Source organism: Anastrepha obliqua, chromosome 1 (genome assembly GCF_027943255.1).
Source record: "Anastrepha obliqua isolate idAnaObli1 chromosome 1, idAnaObli1_1.0, whole genome shotgun sequence".
NCBI lineage: Eukaryota > Metazoa > Arthropoda > Insecta > Diptera > Tephritidae > Anastrepha > Anastrepha obliqua.
This window is the reverse complement of record NC_072892.1, coordinates 139,680,256-139,697,332: the sequence shown is the minus strand read 5'-3', so window position 1 is coordinate 139,697,332 and position 17,077 is coordinate 139,680,256. Positions and strand designations below refer to the sequence as shown.

Genomic DNA, 17,077 nt, shown 5'->3' with positions numbered 1-17,077 from the left:
AGGAAATCATGCAAGGAGGTTAGGCGTTTACACACATGATTTCTGTCGTAGCTGCAGAAATGAGGAGGATTTGGAAACAATTCAACACCTTTTTTGCACATGCCAAGGAACCGATTTTAAAATCCTACTTCCTAACGAATATAGATAATCTATACACTTTAGGTATCAACAGCCTTTTACACTTTATCAAAAGCTCAGGATGGTTCAATATGGAGAGGGAAATGTAGCCCAGCCCCCGCGGCCTACAACGGACCCATTTCGTGGTCTAAGTGGCATCGTTGTCTCTATCTGCGATGCGGCTGCCAAACCTAACCTAACCTAAATACATACACACATACATACACATTTCAATAACTGTTAAAGACTGCTTTCTGTTTTCTCTCGCGATTAAGGCAATCGTAGATAACTCAATAAAATTGAATAACATAAATTGCGTTGTAGAGTAAATATTTCTGATGGCCACCTGCTTATCTGTATATAAAATGATCTTAGTCCAGTGTTTTTTGATGTGAAACGGCTATGGCCTAAGCGATGAGGGAAAATTGAAATTGCAGTGAACGGGGTAAACGTAATTGAATGTCAAGCACGCAGTCGACTCACTAAATTTAATTGACTGCGAGAAGAAAATTTGATAATATTTTGATTTGAAATGTAATAAATAATAAATTAAAGTAATTATTGAAAACAAGTTAATACACATCTTGCTTTGCTGCTGCTCATAAGTAAATATTTAAATTTGTATCGCTATAGTAAAGGGTGATCAGATTGGAGGTATTTTTCCAAAAAAAGGAATTGTTTGACAGAAAACGCGTGACTACTGTCAAACTAAAAACATCATATTTTTCAATATTCATTGACATTTCATCAAGGAAGGTCTTAGCCACAACAATGTTTACAAATAATAGGATTGTATCACGATAATAGACGCCCTGTGAAAAGGGTTTATCGGGCGCTTATGCCAACTTATGGTGTTCAGCGATGAGGCCCATTAATGGCTACATCAACAGAAAATTGCCGTATTTGGACTGAAGAGCAATCCGAAAGCACTCAAGAACGAACAGTCATTATATCCCCACGGTCATTACATGGTGCGGCCTATGGGATGAACCAATCATCGACCCATATTTTTTCAAAAACGAGGCTGGCGCCAATGTAACAGTGAATGGAGAACGCTATCGCGCCATGATAAACGACTTTTTGATGCCGGAAATTGAAGCCTGTGACGCTACTTGTCATACAGCCAGTGAAACAATGGTTTTACTGCGTCATCGTTTCGGTGAGCAATTTATATCAATCGTCTCAGACCAATGGATTAGCCACCAAGACCTTGTGATATCACACCTTTGGACGTTTATTTGTGGGGGTAATGTAAAATCTAAATGCTTTTTGGATAAACCAACTTCGTTTTAGGCATTGAAAGCCAACATTACTAAGTTATTCATGAGAGAGATACCGGCCGCAGTGCTCCAGCAAGTCTTCTACAATTGGTGTTTACGGATGGCCGAATTACGGTGCAGTTGCGGCCAACATTTGAAAGGGATTGTCTTTAAAAAATAAATGTCATGAACGGCTCTACACAAAGTAATAAAGATTACCCAGTCAATTTGAATTTTCTTTCGTTTATTTCAATTTAAAACCGATAAATCTAAATTTATCATCTTCTAACCATTTACATCTTTACATCATTTAAATAAATACTTCAAACTTTGGCTAATATGGTAGTTTCATTAATGGACTTGGACTAGACAATCTACATCATACAAAAGTAAAATTTCACATGAAACTTATAAAATCCGCGCTGACTCATTGCGCGTTGTATAGGCTGGTCCGTTTTATATATGGAATATGGCCTATGGGTTTTTTAAAAACATTCATTCCAAAACCGAATTATCAGCCGAAACAGATATGCCTAGAAGCTGAGATTTTAATCTATTAAACCATTTTTTGTGGGGTAGAATCACAAATAAATATTACGCTAACTATCAAGATTTGAAAAGACAATCGAAGTTGCCTTTTCCCGGAAATGGCCAAAGTGTACTGAAAAAGTGGGTTGCAGGATGGGCTACTGCAAAGCCAGCCGTGGAAAGGTCATCCATATCGATGGAAATTAGGGTTTTTGATAATAGGTGTTATTTTGATATTCAAACAAAAAATGCTATTTTTTAATATAAATGATCGGATGTTTATTTCATTATAAAGAGGAAGGCATGCCGTTAATAGTGGAAAATAACATCAGGCAAATGACTATCACGACCACGCTTACAGGACAATATCCTTTTCATGAAATATTCCATAACAGAATTGCAAAGTGGCTGCCCTATGTCCTCGATAGCCTCACGAATTCCATCTTTGAGGTCTTGAATCGACCCTTTTCTTTCACGTCGCGCCAAAGAAAAAAGTCACAAGGTGCTCAATCACAAGATCTCGGTGGCCAATTGTGTTCACCTCTTCGAGAAATAACACGATCCGGAAACTTTTCCCGTAAAAGATCAATGGTTTCGTTTCCATTCACCTGTAGCACCTGGTATTGGAAAACCCTTTACGTATCGCTAAAGCACAATGGCCGGACCGTCTAAGAGTCTGTATTAAAGTAAAAGGTTAGCATTTTGAATAATGTTTTAGTTTTTAAGAAATATTTTTAATTAATAAAAACAAAAACCGAAATTTCAGTGAACCTTAAATACAAATTTAGCTTTCTAAAAAAAATTCAACTTTCACGTTATTTCCATCACTCCTCAAAGCGTAATCAAGCTAAAGGAGGTTGGGCTCTGGAGGCAATCTCTCAAGGGGCATTGTAGCATTTTTAGGTAGTTAACACCGCATTTTTCTGAACTTCCGACAGATCTCACTGTCCACATACTGGAGCTTGAGGGACGTGCCATGGCAATCTTTCCAAGTAGGCAAGATTAGAACGAGGGGAAAATCTGCACCGAAGTTGGCACCTTTGCACTTCACTCACGGCTCCAAGATGGAACTGGGAGTCGGAGCAGAGGTTTCCTCTTCAATTTTTCTATTGCTTTAAAACCGCCGAATACTACTAGTGTTTTTCAGAAAGATGTATTTGCCGTCCTGCAGGCATGCAGAGTGCTTAGGTAACGCACATTTTCTCCAATAGTCAAGCCGCAACCAAGGCTCTGACGACGCTACGGTGCAGATCCAAACTAATCAACTCCTGTAAGGAGTAAATCAAATCTCTTGGGTGTGCAGGTAACATTTCTCTGATCGGGTTTCCAAGACATAGGAACATAGAGAGACTGCATTGATCTCAGAGACCTCCTAACCGGTCATCGGCATCCACCTGGCTGTTGTTGAAGTAAAATTGCACAACTTATTTCTCAAGAAAGTGCAGAACGGATGGAGGTCAATTTCTTCATGTGCTATTTCCAAAATCCTTTAGTTCGAGTACAATAGACGCAGGATGCAGAAGGTTCTGGGCACGCCACACCATTCAATATCGTAACTCGTAGCTATATTTACTGATCATCGGACGATCGGCACACGCCGAAAAGCAAGGGTTACCATTTAACCCCCTTTGCAGAAGTTGTGGGTACCTTTCAGAGAAGGAGGCTACACTTCCACTGTAACTATACGGGTTTGGCAGCTAGACGATTAAGATCACTGGGTGCTCCTTTCTTTGATAGCCCACTGCAGTGCTACCACCTAAATCCCATCATAGATATTTGCCTGTTGGAGGTCTCATAATGGTATCAAAATGGCGTTTTAGTGCTACTTGGGGTGTGCCTAAGCGGTACTGCAACTATCTCACCTACCTACCTGCCTATATTAGAATAGAAATTTTCTTGCATTACTACTTTTGCAACAATTTCTGGTAAAATTGTTTTAATAAATCGAAAATTGTATGCTAAAGTGCCCAGCACAATAATTAATTTCAAAAAAGTTTCGCTATTTTTATTAATTACAGCCTTCAAACTCAGCTTGCCTTTAATTTTTTGCAGCACTGCATAATAGTCGAATACTTACGCACAGATAAAAACATTTTGTTTTTTTTACATCGCGCCATACACATAAATAATGCATCCAACGCAACCTCGCACTGCACTCAAACACCCACGCACACACGCAACCACTATCTGCTGGCGTTCCACTCGAATGGTTTACAGTCGAAAACTGTTGCAATTAAAATTGCACTTGAAAGACACTTGCGTCGGCAAATACTATTTCGAGTGTTGGCTATTATTCATTTTTCATAGCTCGCCATTGCATATTAATACTCATAAAGTAGTGAGTGAATGCTTGTGTGTGTGTGTGTGAGCTATGAGAACTCACTATCGCTGTATTATTGAGGCATTGAAAGTTCATAAATAGTGATAACGGTACTTACCCTGTTTTTGCAAATTCAATAACCGTATTCAGCATCCGTTTGCCCAGCTCTCGTTCGACTGGCCTGTACTGTAGCGACGTATTCAATGGCTGACCGAAGAAGTACTCGATTTCATCGCCGTGCAGTATTCCCATCCATTCACCCCACTGTGAGGTGCTGGTGCGCTGAAAGGATATTCATAAATGGAAGATAAGATTTGCATATGGAAAAAGTAGTGGTGGCTAGGGAGTAATAAATAATTTAAAATAGTTAAAAGCTTTAGTTTGAATATTTTAAATAAATGTAAAATTTCAAAGAACAGAATAAATGCGATGCTGAATATTCCAGACGCTATGGGAATGCAATGTGCAGCTGAAAAGTAGCTCTACGTGATTATACCATAAAGATTTGAGAATCAACACATAGAGTAAAGTCGGGTATTGTGGGCACCATTTCACATTGATATTCATTTCTGACAAAATAATCATAATGAAAAAGCGATCTTTTTTTCTTTATAACAGATATTGAATTATCTTTAGGTTTTAATGCAAAGTATAATCTAATATTTTTCGTCTGATAATATAGAAAAACTGAAACCACCTTAAAAAATTATGAAAAGAAAAATGGTGGGTAATGTGGCCCACTGTATTTGGGTAAAGTGGGCCACTAGATAAAATTACCAAAAACAATTGTAAGAGTTAATAATAAGCCGATGAATTTGTTCATATATATATATTTTTTTAATTTATTTAAATACCTTCTTGGTTGACTATTTGAAAAAAAAAAGATTAAACTTAGGTAAATATACCATAAATCCACATTCTGTATAGCAGATGGTGGAAATTGTTTCTCATACTCTTGCTCAAGTAAATCGAAAAACATCATTGCATTTTCTTTTGTGAACCCATCGCTCTATTAAAAGAGGTTCCCGTTGGAGGGCGAAAACTAAACTCAGCCATGCATCCAACCTTTCCCTGCACATTGCTTAAGGACCTGAAATTTGTTTGGCACTTTGGAAATTCCGTCAATTAAAACGTCGGGGAACGAATATCGTGTCTTGTGAGGCCGCAAAGTCTTGATTCCCATTCTAATGTATATTTTACAAGGTCTCTGTCAGTGGCTTCATCCAGTATTCATCCAAGTGGGGATTTTAAAAGTAAGCTAGGGGATGCATTACTACTTGCCATTCTTTGCAATGTAAAACGCGGCTCATCAAAACTCTTTGATACAAAAAGTGTGCCCATCTTCTCATTCCTAACATCTACAATGGCTTTTTTCATCATTCCTTATTTCTCCATTTTTGTCTAGTCTAAATATGTATAGTTGGGAAATACAAAATAGGAAAATTAACGGGAATTAGAAAAATACTAAGGGAGTAATGTGGGCTACTAGTTCACAATACCCGACGCTAACTAGCCCACATTAGCCGCTGTAGCACTTACAAGAAAAAAGTATTACAAACTTTTGTTTAAATTATTTAAAAAGAGTTTCTTACCGCATTAAAAAATGCAGAATAGTTTAATAATTCTATCTGAAGTTTCACACTCTAAAAATAATCACTTGCTAAAAAATACCATTAATATTACACGATACTCAAAAACAAATCGACTGCACTTCACAAAATATTTTGATCAACTGCTCATCAGTAAAGAGTCCAATTTAAAAGGCGAGCAGCGTAAAGCATCCGTCATATGAATTTTGATGTTCATAAGCAATCTTTCTTGTGCATGTTTGTTTTTATGAAAAATACAGACGTTGACCACATTACCCGATCTTACTCTACCGAGCGCAACAGACTAGTAATGGCAGGCACTCACCTCACCTTTGAAAGGAGGCAAAATAAGCTATTACTTAGAGGAGAATTGCGAAGGAACTCAGAAATCGCCCGACTCTACTTGATTCGTAAAGATGGTTGCAAACCAGAGGGAAAAGGTTTGCGGAGGCACCAATTTTGAACAATTGACTATCAGTGAATACAAGAACCTGATGACCCCTTACCATCAACTGCTGACTCAATAAGAAAAATATACACGAAGTGCATGTAAATTAATCCGCTCGACATACAACTTCAACTCCACATACAAATTACCGTACCTGTGGGATGCGCTGACGTCATAGATCAACTGCTATACGCAGCGGACCAACAAGCGACAATAACAAGACACCACACGTGCAATTGACAACGGGCTGGCCATGAACTAATGGCGACGGTGACAGCGAACGGGCAAAGACGTGACGACGGCCATAAGCGACTGCAGACTTAATTCTATATTGATGAATTATCAAGAATGATAGAACATATCGCACCCTAAATACAAAAGGGTCACAACTCAAAATGTACTTCTGCTCAAATATGAACGAGACGTTATCAATAAAACGGTCCGCGGATGACATATGGCAAAAATAAATTTTTTGTTTTTTGGTAGGACTGTTATAAGCTTACATGGCAAATTTCAGCGTGATATGTCACATAGTTTGTTTTCTGTGCTACTGTAAACAAGTCAAGCTCGAGTGTGGAAAATTTTGAGTTGTGACCCTTTTGTATTTAGGGTGCGATATGTCCGGATACTAGCGCCTTCCGAATTTGCTGTGACATCTTCTCCGATGTTACATCTTATCGGCCTATCTCGCTCCTACCAATTATATCAAAGCTGATAAAAAGCTTTTAGCCCAACGCCTCAGCATAATTATTGAGCAAAGAAATATTATACCAGCACATCATTTTGGTTTTCGCACAAAACACTCCACCACTGATCAAGTGCATAGACTTACGCGCACCGTTGAAAACGCCTTTGAGGAAAAAAGGTGTGCTCTGCTAGCTTTCTGAACGTGTATAAAGCCTTTGACAAAATTTGTCACGGTGGCCTTCTTAACAAAATGAATGCGCCTCGACCAACAAAATGTTATAATATTTTAAAATCTAAATAAAAGTTGGCGTCCCACAGGACAGCGTGCTGGGGCCTATTCTCTATATTCTTGCCACATATGACTTGTCTAATGACACAAATTGAATTAGGTCTCCCTCGGGATGGGAACTGTATAAAGCAGGGCTAGGAATATACAAGTCCGAAATTAGGAAGGCTAAGAAGGACTCCTGGAGAAGCTTCTGCGAAAGCGTAGAGGCCTGCCATGAGTCCTCCAGGTTTAGACGAGTACTCACGAAGAGTTCCGCTCCCTTGGGGTACCTAAGAGACGAATCGGGGCGTTGGGCGATGAGCGGCGAGGAGTCACTGAAGTAACTTCTCGACGCCCATTTTCCAATGAGCCCAGCACCTAGCAGCACCGGCCTGGATAGCATTTCAACTTGCATTCCGGACCGGGGCTGGTTGCTGGATAAGCGTCGCCTGGCTTGGGCCATTGACTCCTTTAGGCCCTTCAAGTCGCCTGGTCCTGACGGCATCATTCCTGCCCAACTACAGAAATCTGTGGAGATATCATGCCTTTGGTTGAGCCCCATCTATGCGAGCTGCGTAGCCAGGGGCTACATACCAAGATCATGGAGGGCCGTGAGGGTTGTCTTTATACCCAAGGCAGGTAAGAGCTCGCACGCCTCCCCTAAGGACTTCAGACCAATTAGTCTATCATCTTTCTTTCTGAAAACCCTTGAGAGACTGATTGACCTGCACATAAGAAGCGAAATTCCTCGGGGTCGACTGTCGCATACTCAACATGCTTATTGCAAGGGTAGATCGGTGGAATCTGCCCTACATACAATCGTGGAAGAAATCGAAGAGCCTCTTCTTCAGAAGGAGTTTGCGGTAGGCGCCTTCCTCGATATTGAGGGGGCTTTTAACAACGTCCTTCCGGAGGCAATTACCAGGTCTCTAGGTAAGCTAGAGGTCGAAACCGACCTTATAAGACTTATCCACAAAATGCTTAGCGACAGAACTGTCACGGCAGAGTGGGGCGGTATCTCCATCCACCGGCAGGTGAGTAGAGGCACTCCGCAAGGTGGGGTTCTCTCACCATTCCTCTGGGTTGTTGTTCTAAATGATCTGTTGGAGGAGCTGGTGAAGGGAGGCTGCAGGGTAATTGCCTACGCGGATGACGTGGCACTAATTGTTAGAGGAAAATTTTTGGATACTCTGTACAACTTGATGCAGGGATACCTGAATGCAGTTGTTAGATGGGCAACGGATTGTGGCCTGTCGGTGAATCCTCTTAAGACGGAGCTCGTCCTATTTACGAGGAAGTATAAGATACCCAGAGCTGAACTTCCCTCACTAGGGGGCGCTCCTCTGATGCTTTCTGACAAGGTGAAGTACCTTGGTATTATTCTTGACAGCAAGCTTACATGGAAGCCCAATATTGAGGAAAGGGTGAGGAAGGCAACAATCGCCTTGTATGGGTGCAAGGGCGCACCCCCATCAGACTAAAATTCAGGTTACCGGACCACTGCAGTGTGTTCCAGGCAGAGGCAGCCGCAATCAAGGAGGCAGCTGATTGGCTGCTCAAATGTGTACTAACAGTCAAGAAGGTAAATATTTACTCCGATAGCCAAGCGGCGATAAGGGCCCTCGGGTCTATGACGGTGCATTCGGAATTGCTCAAGGAATGCTTGACCTCACTTTCGACTGCGTCCGAATTCTTTGACATCAGCCTCATCTGGGTTCCCGGTCACAGCGACATTGCGGGAAACTGTGAGGCGGATGAGCTGGCTAGACAAGGGACATGTGAGGTGATTTCCCCGCGGAGCGAGAAAATTGGAATCCCCCTGACTACCTGCGGTCTGCTCCTGGAAAGATGGGCATCGCGCAAACTCAGCGAGCGCTGGGAAAATGCACAAACGTGCAAAGTCGCGAAATCCTTCTGGCCACGTGTGGACCGAAGGCGCTCGGGTGAGCTTCTGAGGCTGACAAAATATCAGCTCTCCAATCTAGTGGGTTCTCTCACAGGACACAATGCGCGAGGAATGCATGCTGTGAGACTTGGAATCACCTCGAGTCCTTTCTGTGCTGCATGTATGGAGGATGAGGTGGAATCATCTCAGCACCTTCTCCTTAGCTGCCCTGCCCTGGCGGGGCTAAGATTCAGGCATCTTGGCTCTTACTTCTTTGCCACGCCTGCTGAGATAGCTGGCGCTGACATTAAAAATCTGATGAGTTTCATCATCAGCATTAAGCGGTTGACGCAAACATAGTCATCGTTCATAATCCGCACGCTTCTAAGCTTCCCATCACCACCTCTCCCCGCCCTCTCCCTGCACCTCATCGGTCCTTCCCCTCTCCTTACCTCCTTGAAAATGGTATCACAAAGGACGAATCTCTCTTCGTCCAAGTGTGCCCACTCCCTGGGCAACCATACTAACCTAAACCTAAACCGCGAATTGTTCAATAAAACGCAAAATATTTGTTTAATCATTAAAATTTATTTTGTCGCCTTCAAAATAGGCTCCATACGAAGCAATACACATATGTCAACGATTAGTCAGCCAGTCATTAAAGCACCTTTTAAACGTGTTTTAAGAGATCTTCTTCTGCTCCTTTAGCGAGTTCTCCTTAATGGCCTCTATCGACTCAAAGCGGAGTCCGCCGAGTAGCAATTCAAGTTTTGGGAAAAGGAAGAAGTCACAGAGGGCTAAATCCAGTGAATACGGTGGTTCTTCGATGATATTTGTCGAGTTTTTGGTCGGTCAAAAAAGTGTTCACAAAATCCATGAGTTTTCTTTCCACAAATTGAGCCGTTTCCTAGGCACATTCTCTCTCCACCGTCGCATACCTTCAAAATAATATTCTTCATTTACCGTACATCCATTTGGGATGAATTCCGAGTGCACAACACCCTGATAACCAAAGAAAACGAGTAGCATGAATTTTACTTTTGACCGACTTTGAAGTGGTTTTTTTGGGTTCGCCTCATATGGATAGCGTCATTCAGCCGCCTGTTGACTGGCTTGCATGTCAAACTCATATACCCGTGTGTCATCACCTGTTATGATGCGCTGGATAAATGTGGGGTCTGAATTCACTTGCTCAAGCATGCTTTCAGCCACCTTCTCCAGAAGAATTTTTTGAAAGAAATTTAATTCTATTGGAACGTGTAAAATGCTGCGAATTGATCCGTGAAACACGCTAAGCTCACGAGCTACTTCCCTCAAACTTAAATGATGGTGTGATGGTTTCCCAGCACCAATTCCTTGCCTTTGTCGACGTTTTTATCCGTTAAAGACGATGATGGGCGACCAGATCGGAGAAAATCTTCCACGACTTCTCGGTCCTCTACTCTACGAGTGGACCCGTGTTTTTGATAAAGCACACTCGCCATAGGTTATTACGGGCGTGCAAATCCCGTACCACAACACCGCCAACTACTTAGTTATGACACTAAGTACTAAGCTTAGATGGAATGCTCACATTAAAAAGAAAACAAGAAGAGTTAGAAATGAGATTTAGAAATACATATGTAGGTACTTGCTTCTAGGCAAAAAATCGGTCTTAACCATATATGTACAATAAAATGCTCTTGTTGTTGTATCAGTTTACGATATCAAACGCGTCCTTGGCATCGCACCAGTTGTCACTTGGATCAACAGAAACGCTAAGTCTCATATGGAAAGACTACTTCACCATGTAAATAGCGAATTCTCAACCCTAATTGACCCCAGCAAATGGAAAGAAAGGCTGAACCGAAAACAAGAAACCGCAACATCAGCATTTTTAAATTTTTTCGTATTTCACGATAATTAAATCCAAATTGTTCGTTAGTTTATAATTTGTTAATCAGTTACAATGTAAATACACTAAAAAAAGTGCATGTAGCGTAATAGGTACGCATGACAGAAATGAAACTTTTAATGTAGACAAAGAAAGAGGGAGAGACCCAAGAGAGAATGAGAGAGAGAGAGAGAGAGAGAAAGAATATATATCTAAATTAATTCAAACCATTTGCAGAGAATACAAATAGACCAAATTTACAAAAAACGATCGACCGGTGTAGGTAAACGCCGGACACAAACCGTGGCAACAACGCGCACTAATGCAGCGATTCCAGGACCACAGCAACAGCACAAATTACCGCAAGGCAATACCCGTAAATCCGACGCCGGAATGGATAGCACTTTATAGTACGCACAAGCACTAGCCAGGAAACGCAAATAAGCGCCAAAAAGTAGGCACCTAAAAAAACGCCAAAAAAATTGGGACCAAAACACCCCAACGCCCCAAACAGTAGGTACCAAGAAAATATAACGCCAAAAAGGTAGGCATCAAAAATATATATCCTACAAGTTTGCACCAACAAACAAGCGCCAAAAAGTAGGCAGTGTTATTTCTCAGTAGCAATTAGCAACCACAAGGAAAAACTCAGAAAAATAGCCTAAAGGGTATCTAAGATATATATAAGGTATAGCTCTCTCTCTCTCCTTTTCCTCTACGTTATATCTTTTTCTCTCTCGCGGAACGAAAATGACCAAAACGTTGCATGGCCTTGAAGTTTTACTCTCCATTCCCGCTCGTCCATCGACGCCTAAGAAGTTTAAATTTAAAAAACTTTTGCACAGACCTATGAGTACTTCCCAACAATCCATTCAATGCAGACATAATGATTCTTCACATTAAAATATCGGCTACAGTATGAGAAGAATTTTTAAATTAAGCCCCCTCTTCAAGTTTCTAGAATCGCAGATATGTAACTGAATATAGCCTTAGACTGCGTGGAATAAATTATTTATGGTTCACTAAAATATTTGCCATTTCTATTTTTATTCTTATTCAACTCAAACCAGTTGACTGTCTATTTGATTTTGCACTTAAACACTAAATTTACAATTAGCTGATTATTTAATGTACTCGTATATGTATATGTATGTGTATGTGTATATGGATATGTATATGTATATGTATTGTATTTCCAGTCTTTAATAGCTTTCAAGATTTTTTAATGCCGACCTCACTCAAACTTACACTCCTCTATAGAAATGTGACAATTAGGTCGGATGATATGTAAATGTGAATCTCACATTGTTGTTGTATATGTTGTATTGTTCATTTTCTGTTAAGGGAATTACCGTTGCGATTTCATGGTTGTAATTTATCTTAAATGAATGTAGGTAAGCGCAGAGGTTTGCATTACTGTTATGGTATATAATGGGTGTTTTTTAAGTGATTAGATAGTGACAGCTGGCGAACAAATTGTCGAAGGAAGCAAATGATTTTTTTCAAATATAATCATTATATACAAATTTGCAGTCGTTTAGCGTTCACAAATTTTGGGAAAATGCAAACCAGGATTTCCCAAATCAGTCCTCGGTAAAAAATGTTCTCCGCGCACGTCACGCAGGAGGAACTGCAACTCTGTTCTGATTGTTTTGTCTCATGTCAAAATTTTTGCAATTTGAACAACGCACATCAATTGCATCCTACGGGTGGGCCATATAGCGTTTGCTTTTTGAACCACCTATTTTTTTGAGAATGGTAACACAAATGACATGTCAAATGTGTTCATAATTTACTTAAAGGTTTGACATTTACGGAATGGGACGCTATACACTGGAACAAAATTGGGAAATATTGAAAACCTGTTTCCAAAGTGGTGAGTCTTCTTCTTCTTTTCTGATTTTCACATCGGTGGACTTTGGCTACCGTTTTTGACAGCCGAATAATAAGCCGAAATTCCAATATCAATTTGCCGCCTCGGAGCTGTGATTTAAGCCCGTTGGACTATTTTTTGTGGAGAGCCGTTAAGGACAAATGCTATGCGAACCATCCAGAGACGATTGATGCTTTAAAACACGAAATCGAAGTTGCCATTAATGAAATTGGAGCCCAAACAATCGAAAATGTGCTTAAAATTGGGTTGATCGAATGGCCTACTGTAAAGCCAGTCGTGGCAGTCATTTGAACGATATTATTTTTCATTCATAAATGACAATGTGCAATCTTCAAAATAAAAAAAAGTTTGAAAAAATATTGATTAGTTATTTTTTTATAGCCGATTCAAAAAGCAAATTTTACATGGCCCACCCTAGTAAACCCTGCAAACTGTAAACCCAATAATAAATTGCTTGGTCGAAGCCTTCATTGGTTTATATTTTACAAAACTTAAGATGTAGCCTACATTGCTGATATGAGCAAAAATTTGTTGAGGTTATTGTAGTAATTTGGAACTCCTATCTATCCAGAATTGAGCTCGACATTCCCAACATATGTCCGGAATGTGATACTAACCACTGCTCCCAACAACAAAGGTAGGTGGGTAGGTAGGTAAAAGTTGCAGCCGGTCTCTAAGCGAACTCACTTAGACCGTTGGCGATCCATTGTGATACCAGTTTATCTGCTACTACTCGTTAAACAATTTTGTTTTAAGTGCAAGCCCATTGATCTGACTGACACTTTAACCCTAAGGTCATCAGAATCCTTCCAGAACGATGCGCCAACGTATCTAAAGCTAGTGGCATGCCACACGGGACAGTAACAGAGAAGGTGTCTAACGAGCTATTCCTCCTATTCCGCCTCCTCTTCCTCATCCCTGCAGCTTCTGCAATAGTTGAATTGAGGTACGTTCAATATTTGAGCAATTTGACCTAGAAGACAGTGGTCGAAGCAACTTACATAGAAATATTTTTCCTTGACCGATTATGTAACGTCTTTAAGCGCCTAACGTCGAATTTTAACCAAATTATTTTTGTAGCATTACATATGAGATTATCAACTCATCTCGTGCTGACTGAAGTGACAATGCTACTTACACCAGGCAGTGTGTAGGTTGAGAGGGGTATACGTACGATCTCCATATAAAGAGGGAGGCGAGTGGTAACGCTTTCTCTTGCTAATTTGCCTGCCTCACAATTGTCTCGTATGTCACTATGCCATCCCATATCAAATAGATGCCGAAATATTCCGCCATCTCGTTAAGAGACGCCCGGCATTTGCAAGCAATAATGGAAATAGTTACAACCCCACCAAGAGACTTAATCGCTCTCGGAGTAAATATAGATTTCTCTGAGGTAGCCACATTTTTGCTTAACCAGGCAGCTACCTCATTAATGGCTAGGATCTCAGCCTGAAATACGAGCTGAAACGCTTACTTTTGACTTCTAAGAGTAGACATTAAAGCTAATTTTATCATTAAGCGTTGAGCCATCAAGAACCATAGCCAGTTCTTCCCACTAGGTATATTGACAACCCACTCATATCTAGCTGGAATTCTAGTACTAAATAACTTATTACAGTATGATTGATTCAACCAATAGTAAACAGGGTTGTTGGGCTCGGACCGAGTGTTATGGTCCAGTATGCAACCCCTAAATCGCACTGTACAGCAGTGTTACCTGATTTCTGTTTACCAACTTAATCTAGGAGAGGTAAGAAGAAGAGAGTACATATTCTGAGCATAATAGGGTGTGCTTCTAAGAGCGCCACTGATACAAAAAATATAGTACCAATGTTTTTTTAGGCTACGGAGTTACAATCTTGCGGACTACAAATAAAACAAAGTAATTGAAACTATTTTCATGCAATAATTCCATAAAAAAGGAGAAATAAAAAGAGGTTGTCTGTAAAGTCGGTTTACTGACGATAGTTTAACGTGATAACGTCATAAGAAAATACTAATTGAATAGTTGCATTTTTCAAAAGAAAATTTTAATTTTATTTGTTTGATAGATATTTTGTATGGATATAGAGAATGAGTTTACGTTAACATAACATAATATACTTTAACATAACATAACATAACATAACATAATATACTTTAACATAACATAACATAACATAACATAACATAACATAACATAACATAACATAACATAACATAACATAACATAACATAACATAACATAACATAACATAACATAACATAACATAACATAACATAACATAACATAACATAACATAACATAACATAACATAACATAACATAACATAACATAACATAACATAACATAACATAACATAACATAACATAACATAACATAACATAACATAACATAACATAACATAACATAACATAACATAACATAACATAACATAACATAACATAACATAACATAACATAACATAACATAACATAACATAACATAACATAACATAACATAACATAACATAACATAACATAACATAACATAACATAACATAACATAACATAACATAACATAACATAACATAACATAACATAACATAACATAACATAACATAACATAACATAACATAACATAACATAACATAACATAACATAACATAACATAACATAACATAACATAACATAACATAACATAACATAACATAACATAACATAACATAACATAACATAACATAACATAACATAACATAACATAACATAACATAACATAACATAACATAACATAACATAACATGCTGTTCAAGCAAGGTAACGACGCATGAGCAAGATAACGACGCATTTTTTGGTGCGTGCAGCCGGCTACATACAATTATAAGACGTTATCACGTCAAAAAATAATAATAACATTAAAACAACAGGTATTATTAACAAACTTGGTTTTATTTTAAATTCTTCAAGTAAATCAAATTAATAATAATCAATAAGAAGGCATATGCAAATACAAATACGTGAATTTATATATGTACATATGCGCATATACATACATATATACGCTCACTTAAGTAGGAGAGAGCAAGATGTCGGACGTTGCCGTTCCTTTGCTTTGTTCGTTCCGCGCTTTCGCTTGCAGTTCATTCAAGGTAACGGCAATGAGCAAGGTAACGACAAATGAGCAAGGTAACGACAAATGAGCAAGGTAACGACACATTTTTTTGTGCGTGCAGCCGACTAAATCGAATTATAAGACGTTATCACGTCAAAAATATTTAAAATATTGAAAAACACTGCTCTTAAATACTGAACTAATTCACGCCTTTTGGTCCACGTTCTCTATCGTCATCATCATTCAACCGTTCGCGTCCACTATTGAACATAGGCCTCCTCCATTGATTTCCAATTTTCTCTATCTCTTAATGTTTTTATCCAATTTTTAGCTATTCTTTTGATGTCATCAACCCATCATGTGGGCGGTCTTCCAATTTTCCTTTTGAGGTTTTCTTGTTGTCTCTATTCCAGGATTCTTGTTGTCCACCTGTTCTTCTTCTTCGCTATCTCTTCTGTCAATCCATAAAGCGTGGAATTGGTCATCCTCTATCCCTTTAGTGGAACTGAATCATCGCCTATCTTAGCACCGATTCGTTCATATGATTTGAGTGCAACTGATTAGTGTACATAAGGTAGATTACTTTTTGTGAATATACGTCAAGTCAGGCGTTTCAGCTGATAAACCAGCCATTCTGATGAATTAAAAGTCCATACTCAGTACTTTAATAGCTAAATTATGTCCATTGAGTGCAGAAAAAAAGGTCGAAATCTTACCTTACCAACTGTGTGGTCTTCATAAGTTTAGGTCTAGTTGCCGTAAGCGTTCTAAATACCAAATAATATGACATTTTAAAAGCTAAAAGAGGGAAATATCTCCCTATCCGTTGTTCACATAGAGGTTGAAGGTGACAGCAAAAAGCAATCGAGATGGATATAGACATGCTCAAACTGATGAAGAATTCGATTAAGCCATTTATGTTCATTCGTGCGCGTGCTAACTGAAGCAAAAATTAATATACTTCAATGAAACTGTCTACTCTATTTACTCTTCATACAAGCAACGTTGATGTTGATAATGGGAGAATTCGGTCAATAATCACGCGGCAATTGCGGAAAATTAAAAAAAGGTAAATTTGGTACTACTCAAATATATACGATGCAACTGAAAATTAGGAGCTGCCACGTCCACTTTTG

The 17,077-nt window shown here is 39.2% G+C and overlaps 1 protein-coding gene across 1 annotated transcript in view; it reads right to left on the bottom strand.

Annotated features, from left to right (window-relative positions):
- Positions 1–17,077, bottom strand: part of LOC129236327 (acetylcholinesterase) — a 255,679-nt gene that overhangs the window by 69,682 nt on the left and 168,920 nt on the right. Inside the window, exon 8 of the mRNA XM_054870657.1 lies at positions 4,343–4,506. Within this exon, the coding sequence (XP_054726632.1) occupies positions 4,343–4,506 (164 nt within the window). The remainder of the gene's footprint in view (positions 1–4,342; positions 4,507–17,077) is intronic.